Raw genomic sequence first — 12,371 nt, 5'->3', positions numbered from 1 at the left:
TGTGCTTTTCCCCTCTTCTCCAACCCCCTAGCCACCCTGAGTTCAAAGCCAAGACTCCACTCATGAGAGAGTAACCTAAGGATGAAAAGGAGAGAGGGGAGATGCTCTGCTCCCCTGGGGAGATGATTAAGGATATTCTCACTTAAGTACCTCCCCTCTACCCCTAGTCAGTTCCAATGTGAAACTGAAACAGAACAAGTCCCTCTTCCCTTCTTCTGTCCCAGCCTGAGGCTCCCACAGCCTTCTGGTAGTAGTGGTGGTGGTGATGGTGGTGGTAGAAGGAAGGCTGAAAGGGAGAAATACTTTTTCCATGAACCCCTCCCCTTCCTGGGCTCCTGGGTCATAGGATTATAGCTTTGGAGTTGAAAGGGATCTATTTCATCCAACGCCTTTGCTTCATAGATGAGCAAACAGAAGCTAAGAGAATTTAGAGGACTTGCCCGGTCATGCAGGTAGTAAATGGTGGAATGAAGATGTGAACACACATCTTCTGACATCAAAACCAGTGTTTCATGCAATATGCCATGGTGCCCAGGCTCTATGTTCCTTTTAGAGTTTCCAGAGTATAAATTCCAGGACCTGGGACACCTGAGTCCGCATTATGCTTCTGCTGATTTTGTCATTTTTCCTGGGCTGGGCTTGGTTTTGTCCACCCAGTCTGTGTTTGCCCCGACTTGTAGTCACAGTAAGTGTTGAGGAGCATCAGACAGGAATGGAAGAGACTCTAGTCCTGTTCTACATGTCTTTAGAGGTCAGAGCTAAGGGCAGTGGGCAGAAGTTATTGGAAGGCAGAGATTTCTGCTTGATAGAAGGAAAAACCTCCTAGGAATCAGAGCTGACCCCAAATGGAATGCGCTATCTTGGGAGCTTAGGGAATTTCCTATCACTGGAAAGTTCAGAGGGACTAGGTGCCTTCCAGTTCTAAATCCTCAGACCTCTGGGGTCCCTTTTCAACCTTAGTATTCTGTGACTTGACGACTGGATGTATGAATAACTAAGGGAGGTAAATCCTAAGAGGAAGAGGAAGCAGTAGGGTAAGTAAATGAGTGTGTGGAATGTAAACTCAAGTGGTTCACCCCCATGGGTTGGGATGGGGGTGTCAATGGACTTGGAATCTCCCTGTACTCTCAGGGGCAGGGACCAGGATTCTAAACTACACCCTCCCTCCTCCTCTTTCCCAAGTTGTTCCCAAGGTCACTGCAGAAAACTGGTGGGGCCCAGGGGTTTATTCCATGGAATCTTTGGGGTCACCTTAGGGTCAACAGGGTAGGGGGGGATTAGGAAGGAGAATCACCCATGACTCTGTGAGGTCACCATGGGTTAATAGATGATGCAGGGCTCCTGATGAGTCAGTGCCCCGCTTTTGACTGCCCCCTCCTTCTGGGTTCATCTATAGACTGGATGCTCAAAGACCCCTCCTAGAGCCCCAAAGGCCCATGATCAGAGATCAGTCAGTCACAGGAGTAACAGTTTTCGAAGTTCAGCAGGCTCTGTGACAGGCAAGGAATAAGCCTGATTTTCACATACGTAAGCTGTGGCCTGGCTCTCTACCTTCTGAAGCCTGGTCAGGAATGGTAACTGTCGAGCAAGGAAGCTGGAAGGTTCTCCATCATAGAGGATTAGCACCTGGGACAGAGGAAAAGCAAGGGATGGGGGAGAAATTCTGGAGTGAGTCAGTGGAACCTGATGTAAGGAGGGACAGAGCTCAGAAGGAACAGGAGATGCTGGCTGGGGGAGAAGGTCCTAACTAGTCCATGTTTCAGCCTCTATCTCCATCTCACCCCATCACAAGATCAGAGGGGAATCCAAGCTAGAAAAGGACCTTAGAGATGACCTAGTCCAATGAACTCAATGGAAAAATGAGGAAACTGAGGCCCAGAATGGGGCAGGGACTCACTGGAGATCCCCACAGAGGAGGCATTGTTAATTCCATGAGCAACAACTCATTCATTCACCAGTAATCTCAGGTTTATTTCTTATTTCTCCCCTACTAGGTTTGATAGGGAAAAGCTTCAAGTCTACTGGATAGAGAGCTGACCCTGGACTTGGGGAAGAGCTGGGTGAATATCCAGTCTCAGATACATATTTGCTCTGTGATCCAGGGCAAGTCACTTAACTAACCTTTCTGAATCTCAGGCCATTTTCTAAGGCTCTAAATTGCAGAAAAGCTATTGAACTACATAGATAAAGGGAGTTTCTTCATGATGTGTTCCCTATAGTTGAGAGATCATATGTTCCCCTCTGCCACCTCTCCCCCCCAAAAAACTTGATGAGACCAGAAAATGAGATTTCCTATGGCTAGGCTGGTGGTGTTTAATGGAAAATGAGGTTGAAAGGAGACTATTAGGCTTACTTTGTTGGGCACATAGATTGAGTGGACACAGTCGATCAAAGCCTTGGTATCTTGACTCTGGGGGCTCCCACAGATGACAATCTGTGGAGAGTATGCAGTGAATCACCTGGTGATCTTGAAGGCCCAAGACCCCATTTGAAATTCTTATGTTGCTATTCCCTTGTTCTCTGGCTGTGGTTCTCTTTCCTTCCCCTTCCCACTGAGGTCAGGCCTCAAGAGAGGATTCCCAAGGTCCATTAAAGCAAAGGGAAAAAAGCCAAGAATGAGGACAGTCTGGCCCAGTTGCTTTGATTGTAAACTAATGCAATCCTTGGTAATTAGGGCGGAGCCAAAATGCTGCTGGCTGTTACAGCCATGGCTATGAGCACACACACAGATACATGTAGACATACCATACCCTAAACTCATGAACAAATGGGGGTCAGGCATAACTACAGAGATGCATATATGCACCAGACACACACACTTGTAGACATTCAGGGGGCAGATACAAAAATACACACAGGCACATAAGTATACGTACCTAAATAACATACATACATGTTCAAAAATACAAGCAATCATGTGAAGGCAAAGGCATACATGAAATTCTCAGAGATGGGAGAGGGGTCCAGGCTTGTCTCTTGGGTATGCCCCTCCTTACGCCCCTTTGACTCCTTCCCTCCTGGGCTTCCTGGACTCAGAGTTTCCCAAAGGAATCCCTAGCTTCTCTGACCTTGACAGCCAGATCTCCTTATTTTCAGTATCCCACGCCCACCTGCTTCATTGTCTGCTGCTGGATGTTCAGAGCCCGGACCATCTCTGGCAGTGCCACAGGAACTCTCCGAAGCCGATCAGAGAAGGCAGTCAGCAGCTTGACACATTTATCCATCCAGTCCCTTCGGCCAGTGTAACCATGAATCCGCAGTAGGTTATGGGCAGACACCGAGTTAGCACTGGGCTCTGAGCCATCCTGATCTGGGAGAATGGAAAGGAAGGAGAAAGGACCTGTCATGGAACCCTGGAAAGGGACCTGGGACTGGTCCCCTCCCTAGCAGTGCCATTTGCACGGAGTCTGGGAGCAAAGGCATCGAGAGGGGAAAAGAAGGAAGATGGGGTAGGGGTATATCTGTGACCTCTTTCAAAGGTGTATACCTTAATCTGAATGTATCCCCAGGTATGAAATCACAAGGAAAATATTCCCAACTTCTTATAGGACTACATGTATATATATGTATGTGTGTATGTGTATTATATATGTATATATATATTTCCACCTTCTTATAGGAAATATGTGTGTATATATATGACGTGTGTGTGTGTGTGTGTGTGCGTGTGTGTGTGTGTGTGTATAAGGCAGTTAGGTGACTTAGTGGATAGAGTACCAGGCCTGATGTCAGGATGTCCTGAGTTCAAATGCAACTCAGATACTTACTAGCTGTGTGATCCTAGGCAAGTCACTTAACCTCTGTTTGCCTTAATCTACTGAAGAACAAAATTGCAAAGCATTCCAGTATCTTTGCCAAGAAAACCTCATGAACAATATTGCTGTGATAAGGCTCACAGGGTCACAGAGGTGAACATGACTAAATGACTGAACAACAATCACCAAAAATTATATTTTATTCATTCATACCTTCTTACAGGACAATACACACACACACACACACACACACACACACACACACACACACACACTTGTGACCTTTCTCCTGTCTCTGAGACTTTCTTATATGCCTTTGTGTCCATTAGCACATGATTATTTGTATATTTGCACATAGATGTATGTTATTTAGCTATGTGTACCTATGTGCCTGTGTGTACATTTGTATGTTTTTGTATCTGTATCTGTGGATGTCTACAAGCATGTGTGTCTGTGTGCATACATGCATATCTGTAGTTGTGCCTATGCCCCATCTGTTTGTGAGTTTAGGAGATAGGGATGTCTTTGTGTATTTGTGTGTGTATGCTAATAGCCATGACTGTGACAGCCAGCAACATTCTGACTCTGCCCTAATTACCAAGGATTGCATTAATTTATTTCATATGCATATATATACATATACACACAGAAATATACATACACTTATATACACACATACAGGTGTATATGTATCTATATCTCCATATTTATGTCTATATACATATATAACCCATATAGAGATCTATATATGCTTATGTATCTATATCTATCATGTATATATGTGTATATGTATACATATACATGCATACACATACACACACATATATTTTCCTATAAGAAGGTGGGATAGGAATAGGGACTAAGCCTGTATCATATTGGTATAGGGAACTCTGGGGCGGGGAAACTCGCTGTACACATATAGGTTGGTGCCTTCTGTACAGTTTGAGTCTTAGTCGCCTAGAGCACTGAGATGTGTGGCAGGGGCTGCTCAGGGTTCCCAAGCCAGGCTGGGTCAGAAGTGGAGTCTTTCTGACCTTAAGATCAGCCCTCCTCTCCATCCCACTGCATTGCCTTTGGTAGCTGTTATCTTATATAGATGGAATGACCAATGTGTATTAAGGGCTTGGAAGTTTCTGAAACCCCATGCAAACATTATCCTATTCAATATTGCCAATAGCCCTTGGGGGCAAGGACTACTGATATAATTATGAATTATCCCCATTTTACTGCCAAGATTTGGCGGGATTAAGTGCTTCTCCAGTCACTGGAGGAAGGATCCAATCCAGATCTCTCCTGATCGTATCTCTCCAAGCCCAAAGCTCTCTCTACTCTATGGCACAGCCTTTTCAGGGAAAAATCCTCCAGGGACTCTCCTGGTTGGCTTTCCCTGCACTTCCCCTTACTGACCATCTTTGAGCCGAAGAGGGAGGTTGCCCCCCAGTTCGGCCTCGCTGCAGAAATAGCCGCCTCCTTGACTGTCCCAGAAGAGTCTGTCCTGCATTTCCTGCAACCTCAGTGCCCATTCCAGCCATGCGGATTCCCTGGAAGCTTCATACAAGTCCAACAAACCCCGGATCACAAAGGCATAGTCTTCTAGGAAGCCCCAGAACTGTGACGAACTAAGGGGATGAGAGAGAAGATGAGAAATGGGTAAGAGAGATAGGAAGGAGGGGAGGCAACAATAAGGTTGTGAGGGAATGACCAATTAGCATGCTCAAGGGCAGGGGTTCTTGACTTTGTGCCATGGACTCTTTTAATGGTCTGGTAAGGTCTACGGACTTTTCTCCGAATAAAATTTGTAAAAATAATTCATAATGAAAGGAAATGCTAAATTTAGAGAATGGCAAAAATAAAGATGTAATCTTTTTCCCCCACCCAAGATCATTAAACCCCTGAAATCTACTCCTTTTGTGGAACCCAGATTAAAAACCTGTGCTCTAGGAAGAACATGCCCCAATTATTTCTTGGGACAGTGGAGGAAGATATTAACATGTTTTCCCTTTCCCAATATGTCCAGCTCTATTCCCATCCTCTAAGAGAGACCAGATGAAAGTAAAATTCCTCCAAACCCCTCCATATTCTTGGAATCTTCCCCACACTCCTGGTACTGCCCATCTGAGCTCCTTCTCTACCCCAAACTTTGCCCCTACCCATCACTCTGTGGAGGACCCAAGCCCTTTCTCTGTTTGGACCCTTACCTCTGCTCCACTATTCCCCCAATGGCTGCATAGCACCCCCGAAGAAGTCGTCCACTACTGACATCAAACAGGTGCCTCTTCAGAAACTTGGCTCCATCAATGGCCTGACTGATCAGCTCCTCTTTGCCCAGGACAGCCCCTGCTATTGCAAAGCCAGATACCATCAATCCTGAAAGGAGAAAAAGGGAAGGAAGGAAGATGTGAGGGAGAGAGGTTTGTTGGGGATGGAGGAATCATAAGGATCACAGATTTAGAACTGAAAGGAACCTTAAAAGTCATCTTATCTAATGCCTTCATTGTATCAATAAGGAAACTGACACATAGAGGTGACATGGGGAAGTAACCAAGCTAGAAATCAGACCCATGTGCTCATACTTCCAAGTCCAACATTCATTCTACTCTACCACACTTTCTACAGTTATCCCTTCCACATCATGACTTTACCCATCGCAGTTTTGATATATTGATGCTCAGCATAAGAAATTAAATGAGAATTTGGGGGGAGTTTCACAGAAGCTGCAGATGACATGCATATAACACAGAGCCTATGACCAAATACTTAACCCAAATTTGACAATAAGGTATTGTAAACACCCCATAAAAGAAAATGAAAAAATTCAGACTTATTATCTGTTATGAAGAGAGGGCAAAAAATTTATGCAGATTTTCCAGATTGTGGGAGGCATTGTGCCCCTAGCTCCTGAGATGTGGAAGGGATAACAGCAACTGTTAACAGCCAAAGTTCCTCTTTTTGGGTCTCTGCATCCCCATTTGCAAAATGAGGGGGTTGGACTAGGAGGTATTCTATGTATGTCTCTTTTAGCTTTGACATTTATGCCTTCATAAGCCTCATCATCCCATTTCTAATCCCCTCATTCTGTCTACTCCTTCTTGCCCTGGAAGGAAGCCACAGGGATTCAGCCATTCTCTCTGCTATTAGTGAACCAGGTAAAGTGATCAAGAGCTATCCCCATTCCAAGGAGCCAGCATTCTGGGAGCCTGCTTCTTCCCACTCCCACTTCCACCCCCACCCAGTCTCAGAGGTACAAGGGCTGCCTTTCCCTACCATTCCAGGCAGCAAGCATCTTGATGTCCAATCGGGGCCGAGACCGATGTTTTCGGATCTGTATGAGCTTCTCACGCCCAGTATCTAGCAGTGTCCGCACAGTCTCCGCTTCCAGACCAAATCGAGCAGCAGTGAGATCCATTGAGTATCTCACTGTCAGCACATTCTGGCCCTGCAGTTCTCCATGGGGGTCCTAAGGGACAAGCACATCAGTTCTGGGATAGTCTCACCCTGACTGAGACTCTAGGCCTATAGACATGCCTCGGCCTTTAGGGCTCTTGGATCCCATCCACTGTCCACAAGTTTAGCTCTCTCCCTGGCTTCATCTCCCTCCCCATCAGGTAAAGATTCTGTATCCTCTATACCATGGAAGCAGCCAAACTGTGGGTGAGGGTGGGCATCTCATCACAACTCTGTCTTTGGAATTGGGAGAGAAAAGGACCCTGTTGCCCCAACCCATATCATCTGCATGTTGACTTGGACTCTAAGTCTATGTACCTTGGTATTTAGAGGTTTCCCTGAGGGGCCCAAAGTCAAAGCACAGCCATAGTACAGTCACCTTCCACCCCTAGACTTCTAAGTCTCTTTCACCTATGGCCCTCTCAATTGTGTCCTTCACAATTCTCTTGCCTGTGTCCCCTATTAGCCACCTCATCTGCACCCTCCATGGTCTCCTTACCTGTGCCTACCATGACCTCATTTTCCCTATGTCCCCATGATCCTTTCACTTGTTTCTCCATTTACCTGTGCCCCTCTGGAGTACTCTCACTTATGCTCCCATGATTTCCTTTTACCTGTATCCTCATGGTCACATTTACTCATGCCCTCCAGAGATTCCCTAATCATGACCCTTTCATCCATGTCCACTCATGATCTCCTTCAGTGGTACCCTCTCATGGGTCCTCCATTTTGACTATCCCTTATTCATGTCATCTATAATATTCTAGTCTGTGACCCTCCCTGTTGCTTCCTAAGCTGTGCCCACATTAGACATGAATTGCCAAGTTCACAACACACACACGCACGCACACATACACACATACATACACACATATGCACACACACACTCTGGGACCTTCACCTGGGTACTTCCGATGTTGCCTGTTTCTGTAACCCCATAATGCTTCATGAAGAGTTGACCAAGAGTCAGCGGCTCAGTAGCACCTTCCACAGGCTCTGGAAGTAGGTCTTTGATCTCATTCACTGTCCACAGGTAATAGGCTCCCTCCTTGGGCTTCACCTCCCCCTCAGGCACAGAATCTGCATCCTCTGCACTGTAGAAGCCTCCAGACTATGGGGAGACAGATGGGGTGGGGATGGCGTCACAAGTCTGTGTCTTGGGGAACAGGGCAGGAGAGGCTTCCATTGTCCCAGTCCATACCCTCCCATGTCCACTCACCGGGTGGCTCAAGTTCTGGCTCACATACTGTAGGATGCCTTTGGCAACATCAGAAAATAATTCATCTCCAGTGATCTACAGAGGAGGGATGGGGAGGGTGGTGCAGAGAGGGAGTTGTTGATATCTTGCGGAAAGCAGGGAAAATTCACACAGATCAAAAGGATGACATCATGGCTTTGGTGTCCCTTCAGGGAGACTTGCTGGGGGCTGTTCAAGAGACTGAAGATTGGGGTGACCTGGATGGCCTTGGAAAATGGGGGAGGGCCACTAAGATATCCAAAAGCTTCAAACTTTGCCTCAACATCTGGTGCATGAAGTAGGTAAATCACAGATCACCTGGAAGTCTTTGGGCATATCTATGGGAATAGGATGTCAGGGGCTACCTGGAAGGCCTGTGTGTAGGCTACTGCCAGCTGGGCCTGATCATAGAGCATCTTCTCAAAGTGAGGGATGTGCCACTGGCGGTCAGTGGAGTAGCGATGAAAACCCTAACCCCAAGAAAGACATTAGGTTTCAGAACATAGATAAGTTCACTTGATCCACTCATCCTTGCCCAACTGCTTCTCCTTACCTGTCCCACATGGTCCCGGATGCCTCCATTTGCCATCATCTTTAGTGAATGCATAGCCATTTGCTGGGCTCGAAAACCATCAGAGGTCATTCGATGAGTGGCCCAATAAGAAAACAGGAAGCTTAAGATCACTGCAGGGAGAGGGGGCTCAGACATGAGAGGTTGGGCTCAGTCATGAAGAAGGTCAAGATCCCTACTGGTTGGAGGGCCCATTGGGAGGTAGGATGGGCCCAGAACCAAAAGTGGGCCACTGAACATCTTGGGGAGGACAGGAGGTAGATAAATGTCAAATGGAAGGGGAAAGGGGATGGGAACCACTGACCAGGCGTGGGGAATTTGGGGGCCTCAGCAAAACCACCATGCTCTTCATCATAGACCTCTTCTAGCTGCTGGAAACACCGTTGACTGACGGCTAAGGCAGAGGGGGGTAGCTCTCGGTCTCCCACAGTAATCTCAGACCTGGCCAACAGGGAGGCTGTGACCCGTTGGCTGTTTTCTAATAGCATTGCTTTGTTTTGTTTCCACTGTTTGGGAAGGAACCCAGGGAATGATTATATGGAGTGAAAGAGCCTGTCCTCACGAACCTCCCTTTTTTCTATGTCCAACCTTTTCCCTATCCTCCCTCTCAAAACTCCTCTTGTGCCATACTATCCATCTCTCTTTGCCTTCCCCACATGTACCCACCCAACTCATTCAATCACACTCTTTATTCTACCTTCGTAGCCCTCCCCTGCCTGCCACCCTCTATCCTACATATATCATGAGTCTACCTGATCACGAATCCTCAGGAGGACAGTTCGAAAACCGACACGTGTTAGTCCATCCTCAGGGGGGAAATATGTCCCTCCCACAAATGGTTGGAGGTCAGGGGTCAGCCACACATTCATAGGCCAGCCCCCACCAGTGCTGGTGGCCTAGGGAAGTAGATGAGCAGAGAAGTAGGGGGTTGCCTTCAGTAACCTCCCCACCTCTGTCTCTCTGGCCTCTCAAGAGATCCACTCCTAGGCCTCTCACCTGCACAAAGGTCATGTACACTTTGTCCACATCAGGACGCTCTTCTCGATCTACCTTCACACTCACAAAGTCCTCGCTGAGTATCTGTCCGATCTCCTTATTCCGAAATGATTCCTCCTCCATCACATGACACCAGTGACAAGTTGAATAGCCAACTAGATCCATGACCAGACAGTGTATGTATGTGTGGCAGTGGTCATTAAGGGCTGTCCAGAAGGGGACTGACCAGATCCCCCTATACAGTTGTAATAGGGAGATCAGTGAGGACTGACCAGAGAGGATAGTCGGTAAGGACTAGCCACATTGGACCGCATTCAATCCAATGCAATGTTTATTAAGCACTTGTTATGTGCCAGACTCTGCTAAGTGCTAGAGATACAAAGACAAAAATGAAACAGTCTGTGCCTTCAAGCATCTTCCATTCTACTGGGAATAAGGGGAAATAGTGGGTGGTCAGAAATGTAAAAGCAATCTAAAGGTCCATTTAGGATTTGTTAGAGGGGATCAATGGAAGCCATGAGGAGCCAAAGTGGAGGAATTGATGAGTGTTGGCCAGGGTTAGTGGGTAGCAAGGGCTTAGATGAGGAGAATAATCTAAGAGAATCAATCATGGGTTGTCAGGTGGGAGAGTCAAGTATAGTTCACATTGATAGCTAACCACAATCCCACTGGACAGGATAGAAGATTGATGTCCTCCCAGCTGCTGGCTCAAACCAATGACTTGTCAGGGCAACTTAGCCTAAGAGACATCTTGGTATAGTCATCACTCTCTACTCTAGAGTCTAGAATGGACCATTTCCCAGTCAAGTCTAAAGGAGAGAATGGGGAAGGATATTACCTGAAAGAAAAATTGGTTTGTTTTCTTCCTTGGCTTTATCAAAAGCTTCTTGCCCCCATGGGAACCTAGAGACAAATTGGAGAAAGAGGGACAATGAATCTTAGGCCTCAGGTAGAAGAGATGTCATTGAACAGTCCATGGTGGGGTGGGAATGATCATGACTTGTGGTAGAGTGTAGAAAAGATAGACAATGTCAGAGAACAGGAAATGGGCCAATTTTCTCCTACCCTCTGTGAAGTTGGAAGTAATGCGACAAAAATTAAGGAGAAGAGTATATGTGCTGGTGGGGAGGGGTGAAGAAGGGGCTTCTCTCACCAGTGCACTGGATGAAAGAGAGAGGAAGAAAGTTTTAGGATTGAGGGGTAGAAGAAGCTTAAAATGAGCCCTTCACTCATACATGAGGTGGGGTGAGGGGAGTTGTGGGGATTTGAGGGGAGGAGGCAACAGGAGCTCTCACCAGTCCACAGGGTTATAGGCATGTTGTAATAAGTAAGGTGACTTCTCATGGATCAGACGGTTGGGCATCTGAAGCTGGGTCTGGGTCTGAGTCTGGCTTTGTCGATGATCCTTTGCTCCAGTGGCCATAGCACTAGGACCACTTACTGATGTGCCCCTGACCAAAGTACTCATTAGTCAACAGAGTGAAAAAATATAAATTGGGGGGATTCAAGGAAAGAACAAGCAATAAAGGCTAGGAAATGTTCAACAGTGTACTCCTAAACCCCTCCCCACATTCAGGTCCCTTTTTCTTCCCCACTGAGCTCCCAGGCTAGCCCTGTTCTGCTACTACAAACTAGACTCACCTTTCTAGACCTGTCAGTAAGCCTTGGTTTTTAGAAGTCCCCTTGTGTTTTTGAAGGGGTGAGGAAAGATGACTCATGAGGGGCTCTCTTTTCTAGGCTAGGCTCCTTACAGCTTCATCCCAGATGGTAGGTAGGGATGGTGACTTCTGAGACAAGAGTTGTCACAATGGGTAGAACTCAGGGATTCTATTCCCTCCCCCTTCCCAGAGGGAGATTCTCCCCCATATTGCATTGGATCTCTTGACTAGAGATGCATGTTTTCCCCCAGGAACACTCAGAACAGAACAGAACACAGGACAGACAGTCCTTAATAATCATCATGGTACAAGTGGCTATGGAATCACAAGACCAGGGTTCACATTCTGCTTCTGATGCTTACTACCTGTGTGTCTAATGAACACCTTTGGTGTTCTTAGTTTCCTCAACTATAAAGTGAGGGGCTTGGACTAGATGGGGAGGACTCTGAGGACCCTTTCTAGCTTGAGATCTATGAACCCATGATCATATACAGCAGGAGAGTCAGTGCTGGCAGGAACATCCCTACATTTATATCTCCTTTCCAATCCCCCATTCCACCCAGGGGAAGAAGGATAGACTAGTACAGATGAACGGAGGAAGATGAATAGCCTGGAGACAGATTATGGGAACATAGACTTTGAGAGGGAAAAGGAACAGAGACTTTGAGAGGGAAGGGAACTCAAAATCTGAGAATGATTAATAGAAGGGG

The 12,371-nt window shown here is 46.6% G+C and overlaps 1 protein-coding gene across 2 annotated transcripts; it reads right to left on the bottom strand.

Annotated features, from left to right (window-relative positions):
* Positions 1-1,211: 1,211 nt before the first annotated feature.
* Positions 1,212-11,925, bottom strand: SPATA20 (spermatogenesis associated 20). Of its 2 annotated transcripts, none has more exons than XM_072646636.1 (16): positions 11,645-11,925; positions 11,299-11,454; positions 10,842-10,906; positions 10,004-10,158; positions 9,760-9,903; positions 9,312-9,513; positions 8,990-9,120; positions 8,802-8,906; positions 8,419-8,493; positions 8,101-8,310; positions 7,020-7,212; positions 5,954-6,122; positions 5,163-5,374; positions 3,111-3,310; positions 2,354-2,434; positions 1,212-1,626 (listed from the first exon to the last, which is right to left on the bottom strand). In XM_072646636.1, exons 1-16 carry the CDS (start codon positions 11,719-11,721, stop codon positions 1,456-1,458), a joined length of 2,346 nt encoding a protein of 781 aa, XP_072502737.1. In that variant the 5' UTR covers positions 11,722-11,925; the 3' UTR covers positions 1,212-1,455. The 2 variants fall into 2 exon arrangements, with proteins under 2 accessions (XP_072502737.1, XP_072502738.1); XM_072646637.1 differs by having other exon boundaries at positions 11,299-11,443; positions 11,645-11,792.
* Positions 11,926-12,371: the final 446 nt, after the last annotated feature.

Source organism: Notamacropus eugenii, chromosome 2 (assembly GCF_028372415.1).
Source record: "Notamacropus eugenii isolate mMacEug1 chromosome 2, mMacEug1.pri_v2, whole genome shotgun sequence".
In the NCBI taxonomy this organism is placed as follows: domain Eukaryota; kingdom Metazoa; phylum Chordata; class Mammalia; order Diprotodontia; family Macropodidae; genus Notamacropus; species Notamacropus eugenii.
The sequence above is the reverse complement of the archived record's forward strand: the minus strand, read 5'-3'. Positions and strand labels throughout refer to the sequence as shown.

Bases quoted from the DNA above. Each gene is read 5' to 3' on its own strand.
- SPATA20 (XM_072646636.1), bottom strand. From the start codon at position 11,721: ATGAGTCATCTTTCCTCACCCCTTCAAAAACACAAGGGGACTTCTAAA. The intron at 11,455-11,644 runs GTGAGTCTAGTT...TACTTTGGTCAG, and splicing joins TTACTGACAGGTCTAGAAAG to GGGCACATCAGTAAGTGGTC. The intron at 1,627-2,353 runs GTAAGCCTAATA...CCTCTGTCCCAG, and splicing joins CAATCTATGTGCCCAACAAA to GTGCTAATCCTCTATGATGG.